Here is a 15,037-nt window from a genome sequence, read left to right on the forward strand (position 1 = left end):
AAATGTTTATTCTTTGAATTTTCCCATTCTTGTTAACTCTTGCCATGTTTTTAAAGACATTAAGTGAAACTATTTTTGGAAAAATTATTGTTTTTTTAAACATAACTTGTCAAACCTGACAGTTTATTTCTGACATCACCAAAAAATTTCTTCTAATAAACTATTTTTTTTCAGTTTGCAAAATCTAATATAGTATTTAAATTCTCAACTTTTACTTTATGATATAAACTCTAAATGTAGAAACAGGTTCTTATAAATGACCCTGGTACATTTTGTTTCAACTTATTTACTTACTTTAAGCTTCTCTTAAAAGGAAAGAAAAGAAAATTTACAGATACTTAATTTTGTTTCTCCTCTTATTTTGTAGATGTCCGTGGCAACATTGAAAATGAATTCCTTATTTTCAGCAGATATTCTTATATGAGAAGATCTATTTCAAATAGTGTAAATATTTTTCCTCCTGTTGGACCAGCATGGCAGGATTCAAACGAGGATATGATGGAAAGATTGCTGGATTATATGATCTGGACAAAACCTTGGGTCGAGGTCATTTTGCAGTGGTTAAGCTTGCCAGGCATGTCTTTACAGGTGAAAAGGTGGCAGTAAAAGTTATTGATAAGACAAAACTGGACACTCTAGCCACTGGTCATCTTTTCCAGGAAGTGAGATGTATGAAACTAGTGCAGCATCCTAACATTGTTCGTCTTTATGAAGTTATTGACACCCAGACCAAATTATATCTTATTCTAGAACTTGGAGACGGAGGAGATATGTTTGATTACATAATGAAGCATGAGGAGGGTCTTAATGAAGACTTGGCCAAGAAGTACTTTGCTCAGATAGTTCATGCTATATCATATTGCCATAAACTCCATGTGGTTCACAGAGACTTAAAACCAGAGAATGTAGTCTTCTTTGAAAAACAAGGTCTTGTAAAGTTGACAGACTTTGGTTTCAGCAACAAATTTCAACCAGGGAAGAAGCTCACTACAAGCTGTGGATCTCTTGCATATTCTGCTCCAGAAATTCTGCTCGGTGATGAGTATGATGCACCTGCAGTAGGTAGGTCACCTTTGTCCAGTATTCACCCACTTGGATTTTTTTCAAATTGATTTTTGTTTATCTAAGAATAATTTCTAAGAGGATTTTCTGTTAAACACATCTTACTTAAGAAATTGGGTTTCATGAATGCCGGATATCCTGAAAGTGGCATTTAGTTTATTTCAGGCAATCTGTGTGTCAGTTTCTTGAAATATTAGTAGCTCTTGGTATTCCTAACGATGCTCTCCCTTTACTCCCAATGTTTTTATATGCACTCATTTGTCAGGAGTTACTTACTTGGGGTAGAAGTATTTATTGCTTTTTGGGTTGTATCCACTTTTTCCCTTTGGGACCATATCTGTTTTGAAGGTTATGTAGGAAATTGTTTTTAATTTTTAAGGATTTGTAGATCTGAAGGTCAGCTTTGTTTTAGTTGAGCCTTGGAAAAATATGTCCTAGTGTTACATGCACGTGATGTCAAACTTCATAAATAGGAGTTTTCCACTTGTAGTCTGATAATTTGAAATGTGGATTAGAGATTAATGACAAAGTTGCATTTAACACTGAAGAGTGCTGATGAATACTATGTATATCAAGACATTGATTTTCATGTTAGACTATTGTGTTCTGTGAAAGAAAGGGTTAATGAATGGTTTCTTTCTTCTACAGATAATCAGGCTTCATTGAAGTCTTTCATTAGAATATTTAAGCCAGAAATTTTGATTAGTGGAGACATTCTAATCAGAAAGCGAAGCCAGGAATTTGTAGGAGAGGAAACACAAATGTCTGAACAGGAAAAGACCTTCCACCTCATTAGTACAGGGAAAGGCAAATTAAAGCCATAATAAGATACTATTTCATACTTTACACATTGAGAAAAACTGAAGTCAGACAAAACTAAGTGTTGATAAGATTACAGAACATCAGGAACTCTTGTATAATTTAAAAGACAATTTGGCAATATCAAGTAAAGAAAGATATCACATCTGTGACACAGAAATTCCACTTCTGTGAGTGCACCAAGAAGATCTTACACAGAGATTTTCAAAGGATGCTTAAAACAGTATTGTTGCATACACATCAACAGGAATAAATTGTTCAGTATCCATATTGAATTCTATTCATTGATGAAAATTTATGAAATGTATGTCAGTACGACTGGATTTCACAAGCATAATGTTTAGGGGAAAAAGCAACATGATGAAGAGAATGTATAATATAGCATTTATATAAAAGTTTAAAATACATAGTATATATTATTTAGGGGTGCATGCACATACAGTAAGCTGAAGAATGCATGAGAGAATGATAGGTGCCTTCTAAGAGGCAGGCATGTTTATAGGGTTTCAGCTGCATTGGTGGTGATTATTTTCTAGGTTGGGTGGTTTGGTACATAGGAGTTCATTGTAATGTTCTCTTTTTTTCCATGATTATTAAATATTGCATAATTTTTAAAAGGTTATGAAAGAGTAAAACAAAATTATTTGGGAGGATATTTCCTAATCTAATGAATGGTTACTTTGTGTTGGTGAAGTAGAATTGGTAGAGCTTATAGGTACTTTTCATTTTCATTATTTGCATTTATTTCAATTCACTTTGTGTAACAGTATGATTAAAATAAAAATATGAACAAATGGATATTTTTCTTTTAATATACTCTTTTTTATTTTTCTTTTAATATACTGTTAAGTTTGTTTTGCCAAAATTGGGGATTTTTCAAAAATTTGTAGTAAAATGAGCATGGGTAAAAATTAAAATCTGTCATATTAAATTGCCAGATATTGCTAAATAAAAAACCCTAGTTCAGTTTAATAAGTGTTTGGTGGTATTACTAGTTTTCAGCATTGAGACTTAACTCAGAAAGTGTCTATTTTCTTTTTCAAAGAATCATATTTGATTTTACTTATAAAACTACATTTTTTGGTTTATTTTTCTTTCTGTATTAATTCTTTCTAGAATCTTTGAGTTTCCTTTTTCCCTTTTTATTTTCTGGACTTGAGCTTATTTCTTTAGTGTCTTGATTTCTAATAAATGCATTTACGTTGTCCTGCCCCATAGTCTGTTGACACTCTAGGGTTTTCATTGTGTTGTCACTGTTCATTACCAATTCATCTTTATTGTTTGGTTTCTTGTTTAACCTAAAAGTTATTTAGAAAGATTTCTTTTTAAGTCAAAGGGGATAGGTTTATTTTTTCTTTTAGCTCTTTGGTTTTTGGCATATACTTTTAGAACATTGAAATTAGTAAATAGACCAAGTTGGTTTCTCCTTTGGGAAATATTTTGGATTTTCTTTGTGGCTTAATAAATAGTAATTTTTACTATGATGACTAGTCCCTGTGTGATGAAACTATTTGTACTTTTGGTGTATTCAGAATTTTTGTACATAACTAATATTGTTCATTATTTAATTTGCTGCTTTACATCCTAATATATTTTGTTCTGATCTGTTATTTTCACAATTAAGTTAATCTCTTACTCTGATCTGAGAATTCTGTATTATGTTTTTGTTTTATACATGTTATTTTCAAGCTAATAAGATATATGAAGGATTTTATTTTTGTATTTGTTTTGGCAGTACTGAGGATTGAATTCAGGGATCCTTTACTACTGAGCTATATCCCGTGCCTTTTTCTATCTTTTGAGACAGGGTCTCGCTAAGTTGTCCAAGACTGGCCTCAAAGTTGGGATCTTCCTGCCTCAGTCTCCCAAGTTACTGGGATTACAGGTGTATGTCACCATGCCTGATTTAGAAGGTTTTATTTTATTTTACTTGAAGAGCTGTATACCTTTTGACAATATGGAACTGCTTATTTGATGCTAGTCTAACTGTACCCTATCATTGTTTTATGTTTAAATCTTAAATTATGTAGCTTTGTTTTGTGTCTTTATTTTGTGTTTTTTCATTTGCCTTATGATATTTTACCTTTACCATATTTTGTTTAATTATTCAGTTTTCTTTATCCTTTCCCCAGTGGTTTGCAAAATGGTTTACAGTCTGTTTTCTTTGTTTAGGTATTGTTCACCCTTAATGTGCGTAGTTAATTAACATCCACATTATTTCTCCTACTCAACAAAACTGTAATTTGCTCTTACTTTCCTTTAGTAATTTTACTTTTGACGTTTTATTTTTGGCATTTCATTAATTCAGCATTACATGTTTTAAATTGCCTGTAAGCACTTCATTTAGTGGGTCTTTTTGAGTGTTCTTTCTTCTGTTTGATGAACTTTGTTCCTTTCATTGAACTCATTTTTCCTAGGTGCTTGGGGATATCAGTTGTTTGTTCTTCTGTGTTTTTCAGATTTTTCAATAGCCTGACTGGATAGAATATCTGAGTATTGTAGTCTGTCTCTAGTGGATATGGGAGAGGAGCAGGGTGTGTGCCCATGTGTGAAGTTCTGGTATCTGGTTTTGTTATTTGACAGACTCAGTATGCCTCCTGGGTATTGTCCTCTCTCTGTCCCTAATGCCTGCAGTCATTCCTCCTACCTGGAACACATGTCTGCTTGGGCATGCTGGTGCTAGTATAGTTAGGAGGTAAGAGGATTTTGACCTCAATTAATTTTTCTAATGATTTTCTTGATTTAGTTCTTTCCTGTTTCTAGTATGTATCTTCTATAAGGGAGTCTCTCTTCTATAGAGGGTACCATAGAGCTTCTACCAGTAGGGTTTGTGGCTCTCATTGCCTCTTTCTTTCTGATCCTACCTGTGATTTACCTTTTCTGCCATGTCTAGGGATTTGGAGAGAAAAGGGATGGTTAGCTCATACTCAGTAAATTATTAATTCAGTCACCTTTGTGGACTTCCAAGGATCTGTATTAAGTTGACTTCGCTGTGCTAGAAAGGAAAGGAAAAGAATGATCTGTGTGAAAAATCCAGTCTTTGGGATTCTTGTGGGAGAGATTGCAGTGCAGCAGTATAGACAGTGGAGAGTTCATTGCTGATTATTATGTGAGGTTACCTAGTGGAAGAACAGGCAGGGGAAAGAGCCTGTGCTTGCTGGACTCAGACACTGCTTCATGCCTGTGATCTGAGAGACAAGCTCAGTTGAAACTGATGGATGCCTTGCTGCTGGCCCTGTGGGGTGGCCTGCTTGGAGTGAGGCCTTAAGTGAGTGAATTTCTGTGTGTGTGTATGTGTGTGTGTGTGTGTGTGTGTGTGTGTGTGTGTTTTAAGCAACATTAGGAAAGAGCTTACTTTTAAAAAACTAAGCTATGTTTTAAATATTTCATTAAACTCTAAAATGGGGAAATTGTTTCTTAAATCACATATTTGTAATTTCTAATAGTTGCAAAATCCTGATATTGCTTATGATTTCTTTATATATCCCTAAATTTTTTATTTTCAAATTAAAATGAATTAAATTTGGTGTCGGGAACTCTGTCTTCTTATTTGAGATTTGGAGTTTTCCTGGGATGTTATAGCTCTGGACCTGAAAAATCCCTATACCAGATGTTTCTTAGCTTATGTAGACAACCTGTCTCAAACATGAAGTATCCATTTTGCATTAATTTATGATTGCTATGCAGTAGATATAAATGAAATCTAAATTACTTAAAACATGGATCCATGTTAATACAATGTAAAGATTTGGATTTAAGTTAAGTATAGTAGTTTTTTAGAAAATAAACCTATATATTCTACAACATAACTTGTATTAGTGGTTCAGCATTTAATGGAGATTATCCTGTCATGAGCTGTATCCTTGTGCATATTAGTATGCAAAAACTAGAGCTCTTTTCATAAATCTGCTTTGCCCCACATTAAAATATTACTCTTTACCTACTCTTAGTAAACTAGGAATTAGAGAGGAGCACCCTCAATGTCATAAAGAGCATCAACAACAACCAAAAAAGCCTATTGCTAACATCACACTTAATGGTGAAAGGCTAAATATTTTCCTTTAAGAGAAAAAAGGATGGATAAGTACTATTCTTGACATAGTTAAAAAAAAATAGCATACAGATTAAAAAGAAAGAAAACTGTACTTAAATGACATGGTTCTCTACATACAAAATCTCAATAAATCTACAGGAAAAAATTCTGAACTAATAAGTAAATTTGGCAAAATCATAGAAAAATCAGTCACATTTCTGTAATACCAACAATGAATAACATGCAGAGATCAAGATTTAAAACAATATTATTTTCAGTCAGGTCAAAGAAAATTAAATATCTAGGTATGCATGTGTCAAAACACATCTAACAAAAAAACTTATACAGAAAATTATGAAATGTTAAAGGAAGAAGAGACCTAAATAAATGGAGAGACATACCATGTTTACCAATTGGAAGATAAATGTAGTGCAGATGTTATGCCTTTCCAAATTATTTTATAGGTTTAACATAGTTCCTGTCAAAAACCCTGCAAAGTTTTTTGTAGACACAAAGATTTAGACATTATTCTTAAATGTGTATGGAAAGGGAAAGGACCTAGGAGAGCTTTAAAATAATTTTGAAAAAAATAATAATAACAAGAGAGGAATCACTAATAGAGCCAATTGAGAAAATGATAGTTTCTTGTAAAACTAAATATACATGTAGCATGCAGCCCTGCAGGTGCATTCTTGGGTGTTTATTCCAGAGAAATGAATACCTATGTTCACCTAAAAACACCTATACATGATGTTTGTAGAAACTTTATTTTAATAGCCATAAGCTGGAAACAACCCATATGTTGGTCAGTAGGTGAATGGTTATGCTAGATAGAACCATACCATAGAATAATACACAGCAATACAAAGCAACAAACTATTGACACATCTTAAATGGATCTCAAGAGAATTATGCTGAGTGATAAAAAGCTCATCTCAGAGGGCACATACTTCACAATTCCATTTATATAAATCTTTTGAAGTAGAAAAATTGTAAAGATGAATAAATTAGTGGTTCCCAAGGGTTAGTGATGGTGGTAGGTGATATGGCTGTAAAAGGCTAGCATGAAGGAATCGTGTGATAGAATTTTGTATCTGATGGTAGTCGCACAAATCTATATGGGATAAAATGGCATAGGAACTATGTACACACATGCACATGCAACTAGTGCATATAAAATGATGAAATCTAAATAAGCTCTGCAGATTGTACCAATGTCACTTTCCTGGTTTTGATTTGTACTATAATTAAAACAAAATGTTATCATTGGGGGAAACTGGGTGAAAAATACATGGGACCTCCCAATACATTTGTGGGTTTTGTCAACTCCTGTGACTCTATAATTATTTCAAAATGAAAAGTTTAAGAAAAAATATATTATTCAATGCCTAGGAGGTAAGTGTCCCAGTGGGTGGAGGGGACATAAACTGATGTGGCAGTTTGAGATAGCCACTCATTCATAAGGAAATGTGTTTACCTGTTCCTTGTAAAATTTAAGACTGGTGGTCATGTCCCTCTTCTGCTCGGAATTCCTTAAAGACTTTCCCTTTCAGTCAGAATTAAAACTACACTCCCCACAAGTGACTTGTGTAACACTCAAGATCTGCTTCTCCATTTCTTCTCTGACTTCCCCTCTCACTGCTTTTCCCCCTTGCTCCCTTTGCTCCACCCACACTGTCTCCTTGCTGATAGTCACACTCCAGGCCCAGTCTTGCTGAAGGGCCCTTTCAGCTAGCCCAAAGTTACCTCAGATTCTCTTGCTGTCATGCCACCCCCTCAGAGAGGTATCTGCTGGTCTCCAAAGGTGTAGGGCACCAGCACTACCTATTCTTCTTCCCCTCTTCTCTCACTTTTTTGTTTTTGTTATCTCACATAATAATAGTGCCTGCCTTTGGGTTGTTGAGGGCATTGGATGAGTGAATACATGTAAAGTACTTAGCATAACAAAAATCAGTCTTCAGTTCATCTGATATTACTGTTACACTGCTTCCTCTTTTGGAGAGATCCCAGAATGCTTTGTGCTTCTGATTGCTGTGGCTGCAGTCCCAGAGGGATATTTAACGTTAGGCCATGGCCTCATTTTCCTTCCTGCCTCTCAGTGTGGGAGAAAGAGAATGTGAGGTGTTCTCTTCTTTGGAAATTTGTTCTCAGGGGAATTTCTGATACATTGGCTGCTGTGAGAAAACTGGGAGGAAGGGCCTGGGACCTTTGCTCATGTGTCTTTTTCACATGTTGTTTTTAGTTGTATTCAAGTTTTAGAACATTAGGTTATTTATATTTAAGAAAAAGACTACTTCTAAAGTACAGATTTTTTTCTTTTTCCAAAAAAAGATAAAAAAATGAAAGTCCAGGTATTTATTTGATGACTGGTTAGTCTCTTAGAACTTCAGAAGAGCTTTTCAAATCACTGAGAACACTTGCTATTTTTACAGAAATCCATACAGAAATTGAATTCACTTATTTATTTTAGGTCATTGCATAGGAGTCATTTGAGGAGTTGAAAATATTAAATCCACTTGGGTTTTTTTTTAGAAGTTTTTTTCTTCTTTTGAAGAAGAAAGGCCAGTTTGCAAAACAGAAAATTAGTGGTCAGAACAAACTTAAACACAATACTTGAACACAATTTGGAATCCTGTTTTTCATAATACATTTTGTTGGACAGACTGAATTCCAGATGCTGAAGTGAGACGATTTCAGTGTTTGTCAGAATTATGGGAGAAAGGATCATCTGTACCATGCAGGCTGCTGTGCTTGAATGTGCTCTTGGCCTGGCAAGACTAGTTACTGATAGTTCTTGGGAGACCATCAGGAAGTTGCAGGTATGATCCTCAGATGGACATGACTCCAGGAATGGATGCTTGAGAAACATCTCCATAGTCATTGGCGACATACAGTGCTTGTTTTCTTTGAGGGCTGTAAGCATATGTCAGTCAGGTTCTCACATGTTAACATTGACTTTGGTAGAGAAAGAGTAGGTGTGGAGTTGGTGTTTCTCTGATTCTAAACATGTGCCTTCACTATCTTTCCTTATTCTCATCTTTCTGTATAATTTTTGGAATATAATTTATTTTACCTTTGGAAAGCATTGATCATCCATTTTTAATTTATTTATTAACCTTAAAAGTATATATTTAAAAATTACATCCAGTATAGTGTAAAACAGTGCCTAAATTTTAAAAATTTTAATTTAGAAATATTTTGAATTCTGAAACTCAAGGCAAAAATTATAGGACCTCAGCATTTGTGTCACCACGTCTGATGAATAGGAAAATATATAAGACTTGGTACCGTCAGGCACACTCATTGTCAACAGATCTAAATCCTAGTGCCTGGGACATAGCAACGCACAACTGTAGGCACACTAGTTTGTTGGGTTAAAAAAAAAAAAAAAAGGAGGGATTGTGGATGGCTAAAAAAAGAGCATGATGTTTGAGCACACATGCCCTGATCGCCCTTTCTCTTTGGAATTGGATGGGGCCTTGCCAATCCTACCTCACTCCAGATGGCTCACTTGTCGCCCTTGCTCAATAGTAAGGTCCTTGAGAGAGGGGACTGTGTGTTTCTGTTTTATCTGTCTCGTTGCCTAGTAAACATGACAAACTTAGTGTGTGTTTAGCAAATAAAAATTACCAAGATGAACTAAAGAAATGAAAATTTACATTCTTTGAAATTATTTTACAAAGTGTAGTTGTTGCTCTTCTTGGTCTCATTTCCCTGGCCTTTCCATATGTATATTCAGTGATTTCTAGGCTCTTAAGAGAATCTAATGAAAACTATCTTCAGAGAGATGCAGACAAACACATTTTACTTTAGTTCCACAGGTATTTATTGACTACTGTGAACCCCCTTTTTGGATCTGGTCTTCTGAGTTTATATGGGTGAGTAAAAAATGGGCCCACAACTACTTGACAAAAAAAAAGAAAAAAATGAGCACAAGTAGTTTTGAAGTAAGCTTTGGAGCATACAATATATATAGAATAATGTCCTTTTGTGCCTTTGAGTACTTGACTCTCATTTTTGTTTTATATTTTAGCTCTTTCATTTTTCTTATTGTATTTTAAATTTCCTAGCTGTTACTTGGGTAGGAGATTGTAATGGAAAATTCAAGTAATGTGTATAAACCAGGGTGTTTCCAAAAGGACCATCAAGTCCTTGGGCTGCTCGGTATTCTTTTTATTTTTTTAAAATCAAACAGGTCTAATAACCTGTAGGTGTTTGGTGTGTTTGGTATGTTCAGTATGACTTTCTAAAAAATCATTTGGATTTATTTCTGTTCCTTGGAAGATACTATTAAAAAGACTGGGAGAAAATACTTGCAAATCACATAACTGACAAAGAACTTGTTTTCAGAATATATTAAAAAAAAAAAAACTCTGAAAACTCAGTAACAAATTAAAAGTAGCCCAGTTTGAAAATGCTAGAAATTATTACGGACAATTCACCAAAGATATAAAATGGCAAATAAGCACCATTAGTTATTAAGAAATGCAAATTAAAACCATACCCATTAGCATGGCTAAAAGTTTAAAAACTGACAATACCAAAAATGATGAAGTCCTGAATGGAGCAAGTGTAACTCATGTTTCTGTTAGGAATGTAAAATTATACAGCCTCTTTGAAAAGTAATTTGTCACCTTCTTATAAAGATAAGCAAACACTTATCCAGCGAACCCACTCCTAGGTAATTTCCTAAGAGAAATGAAAATCTTTTAGTATAAAAACCTGTACATGAATGCTTTTAGTGGCTTTATTCATAATTGACCTGAACTGAGATAAGTAGAATATCATCTGTGCAATGGAATACCACTCAGTAATAACAAAAACTATTGATGCATGTAACAACAGGGATGTGTCTCAAATGCTCTAGTGAAAAAAACCAGATGGTGAAGTATGTACTGTATGACTCCATTTGAAAGCAAAACTTAAAGGGACATAAAATACACCCATGGTTGTCAGGACCTGCACTAGGGACAGAGTCTGACTACATGGAGGCAAAATGAACTTTTGGGGGTGATATAACTGTTTTATGTCTTGATTGTGAGGGTACTTTCATGAATTCATTTGTTAGAACTTGCAGAAATGCACACTAAAAATGGCATGTTTTAGTATATGTGAGTTATACCTTAACTTTGTAAAAAAATTATCAGGGTAGTATAAATTAAAATAAGTCTTTATGTCTTCACATATATAGTAGGCTAATATTAAGGATTATCCATGTTGTGAGTGTGGGGCCCTCCCACAGGCTGCCAATGGATGGAATTCTACTGGCATTAAATGTGCTTTCATAATCTGAAAAAAGTAAATATTAATTTTAGTAACAGGAGTAGTTATATTTGAGAGAACTTTCTAGCTTAAGTTTTAGTATGAAGGAACAATCTGGAAGTTATAACCAGGTTGTGTGTTTATTGTAATTCCTAGAAAGGCATACTGATTTTTTTAAATATAGGAAAATATGTGTTTTTGAACCATGTGTCTAATTAAGTTATAATAGTTGGAGATCTGACCAAAACAAACATTTCAATAACTAATATTTGAATTTTGAATCTTCTTAAGTCAGATTTATTATTTTAAAATTTGTTTCTCTTTATACTCAAATGAGGATGTTAAAAAGTTTCCCCCCAAATGTAAACATTTTAAGGAGTCTAGGGTAGTGCTCTGTTGTTAAAGGACATACTCATTTTACTTTGTATCCCCAACACCCAGAAAACTTTGTTTGGTTAAACATTTTGTGCCCTTCAAAGAACCTAATCTTAGCAGAGGTTGCCTTATACAAATGATTTCTGTTAACTGATATTTTAATGGCTTGTCCATTCTTTTTTTTAAATTTATTTTTTAGTTATAGTTGGATGCAATATCTTTCTTTATTCATTTATTTTCATGTGGTGCTAAAGATCGAACCCAGAGCCTTACACATGCTAGGCGGGCGCTCCACCACCGAGCCACACTCCCAGCCCTGGCTTGTCCATTCTTATGTTTGCACATCTTCATCTTATGTAGCAGACTTGGTGTTTTAAACTCAATTTAAGAAAACATCAAAATACTCTACCAGTTATAAAACAAAAGTACTGAGTGCAGATTTCAGATTTATAAAGTGCTAACCGTATATTACATTAGTTGCACTTGACTGACAATTCAGAATTGGTCTAAATTTATCCTAAATTTAAACATTTCTGCTCTGTAGTTCAAAGTTAGAGTCATAAAATTGCATTGTATTTGTCTTAATCCTGTTGGGAAATATGAAATCACTGCTCAAAACTACATTTAGTCACTGTATGTCACCAGTAATGCCACTCTTGAGTCCCTCAACTTCCGAATGATAAAAACAGGGAAACTCCTCATAAGAAAGTACTGTATGTTGCCATGCTCATGCTCCTTATTTCCACATTTTAAAAACACTTCTAATATCTGAACATTATAGATTCTGTGATGAGTGTTACAGTAGAATTGGTGGGGGGGGAATGTTAAAGATTTTTCCCCTTGAGCTTATAAAAGGAGATACCTAGATTTCAGAGAGTATTCTTAAAAAGATCTAATTTGGGAAAGGTATGAATTTGTAACTAATTCTTCATTGAGGTATTAAGAACTACCTCCAGGGGTTGTTCTGGTTGGGTGGAAATTTCAAGGCAGCCAGAACATCCAGACTGGCTTTGTCTGGGAATGTGCCCATGGTGGCTGCCCATGTGGTGGCTCTGGCTTTAGTGTCACCTTCACCTTAAGAGCACACAGATCTGGACTGAGCAGGGAAATAGAACTAGAGGGTGATGGATGACACCTTCCCTGGCTTCATGAACACAAGATTTACTCCCTAGACACTGCAGTACCAAGATAGCACGAGAAATTGTCAGTCGTTGTGGTTTATCCGTTTTATTATATACTCTGTGGACTCTTATTACCCTATCCTTTTTTTTTCTTTTATCACATTTTATACATTAGTGACTTTAATATTTGAGTTTTAAATTTTCTTAACTCTTAAAGCAATTATTCATGCTAAATTTTAAAAGTTAAAAAATTCTGACTGTAGCTATTCATGCTATAAAGAAATTGGTCTATGAATTTCTGAAAGGAGCCTTGCAGAATCAAGTTACCCAGATCACAGACTCAGAATCACTATCTCTGCGGGTGGAGAATTTGTCTGTGCATTTTTCTATCACTTTGATTCCTCTAAAGAAGTTTCCACTTATTCCCTTAAAAATATCATATCATAATGTTCTGTTAAACACAGATAATTTTTAATTACTTTTTATGTATATATAAATGAGCATTATTGTAATTCAAATAACAGAAATATATTGAGTACAAAGTTTAAAGCCCTCTTTATTTTCCCTGTTGGTCCTGCTCCTGTACCTATTGGTCCCTGGAGGCTCTGCAGTTGTACATGTTATGTTGTTTTACAGAAGAGCGAACTAAGGCATATGGAAGCTGGCTTACTTACCAAGAATACACAACTAATCAATGATTACAGATTTTTTTTTTTTTTGTACTGGGAATTGAACTCAGGGGCACCCATCCACTGAGTCATATCCCCAGCCCTATTTTGTATTTTATTTAGAGACAGGGTCTCACTGAGTTGCTTAATGCCTTGCTTTTGCTGAGGCTGGCTTTGAACTCATGATCCTCCTGCCTCAGCCTCCTGAGCTGCTGGGATCACAGGTGTGCGCCATCGTGGCTGGCTTGATTACAGAATTTGAACTCAGATCCCTCTGAAGGCTTTCCCCAAGCATGCATGCTTTCATTAGGCCATGCTGAACGAGATCACCCAGTGAGGATGTTTTAGCCTGGCTTATCTTTCCCTCTGCATTTGTAAAGTTCACATCCTGACTGTTACAAAAATTAGGTTTGTAAAGTGATTTATGAAGCTATGCTGAGTTGGAAGGGTGTCTGCTGCTCATCTGGTTTGGATTTGTGTGAACATGCACAGTCCCACAGTGTGTGATTGATAACCCTTTGACTTCTTGAACTTTTCTCTGTTTTCCTTGACTTGAAAAAACAAGTTTGTACAAGTCCTAAAATAGCTAACTAAAACAAACTGCAGCTTGTCTTCAATGATTACCCTCTCCAGTCTGCTCTGAGCATTTCTTAGTCTCCTTTCCCTCATAGTTTTATTTTTTGCAGGATAGAAATAACCACTACCTGCCCCTGTACCCTAAAACTCTGCTTCAACTGCCCTGTGGGGGACCCCACCCAAACAATATTTGCAAAACTGCTTTCTCTTTAGTTTTGAGTTCATTCCATTCATTAGACTTCTATTGAGCAGGCTCTAGCTAGGTGCAGGGGACATTTTCTACATTCAAGGATCTCAGGGCAGTGGAGGAAAATACAAGAAAACCTGTAATAATAGCTCATTGTGATGATGCTGAAAATATTAGTTGGCTCTGTTCTCCAGGTTGGTGGGCAGTATGAGGCGACCTCAGGGAAGATGAGGACCACTGGTGGAAGCCTTTGAGGATTTTCAGCATATGGTAGAATTGACAGTATCTCCTTGACTTGGAAGCCACAAGACCTATGAATGAGTGATCTTTGATGTCTCCTAAATTTAGATTGGGTGTGTGAAAGTACCATTGACCAAACTAGAGCACAGATGGGAACATACCACTTGGGGCAAAGTGGATAAGCTTAGTTTGAGCAGCATTGATTTTGGAAGTCACCAAGGGACATTTTGATGAATCTAAAAGGAATGTTTTAAAGTAGGTTTGGGATTATGGCATTCATTCCCATTTCTTTTGTCGTTAAGGGAAAGAATGTTTCTCTGTTAAATAATAAAAAACTTGCTTCTAATTAGAGTATTGATGGACCCAGGATAACAAGGATATCTTAAAGCATGTCTAAAAGACTTATTCAAATTCTTCATTTCTCTTCTGCTTCACTCTTAACACTTTGTTCATTTTCAGAATGCTCTCTGGTCATGTTCCTTAGGGCTAAAAGCTGCTCTTGTTTGGAGCAAGAAAGAACCTTTAGTAATCAGAGCTCTGGGTGATTTTGGATGCAGATCAGTAACTCTTACTGTGTAAGTAGAAAATCAGATTGATAAAACCTGGGTGATTAGGTTTCTGAATATCAACACAAGAAAATAAAAGTCCTAGCTTTTCTTTTAGGCTCTTGGAACCTATATACTTCTGACATAGT

At 34.9% G+C, this 15,037-nt stretch overlaps 1 protein-coding gene across 6 annotated transcripts in view; it reads left to right on the plus strand.

Moving 5' to 3' along the window:
* The window catches only part of Snrk (SNF related kinase), a 47,843-nt gene that overhangs the window by 15,926 nt on the left and 16,880 nt on the right, over positions 1-15,037 (plus strand). For all 6 annotated transcript variants that reach the window (XM_027932100.2, XM_071600315.1, XM_027932098.2 and 3 more), the window contains one exon: positions 368-1,062. In XM_027932100.2, coding sequence (XP_027787901.1) covers positions 474-1,062 — 589 coding nt within the window. In that variant the 5' untranslated portion in view covers positions 368-473. The remainder of the gene's footprint in view (positions 1-367; positions 1,063-15,037) is intronic.

The sequence above is a fragment of the Marmota flaviventris genome, chromosome 1 (genome assembly GCF_047511675.1).
Source record: "Marmota flaviventris isolate mMarFla1 chromosome 1, mMarFla1.hap1, whole genome shotgun sequence".
Lineage (NCBI taxonomy): Eukaryota > Metazoa > Chordata > Mammalia > Rodentia > Sciuridae > Marmota > Marmota flaviventris.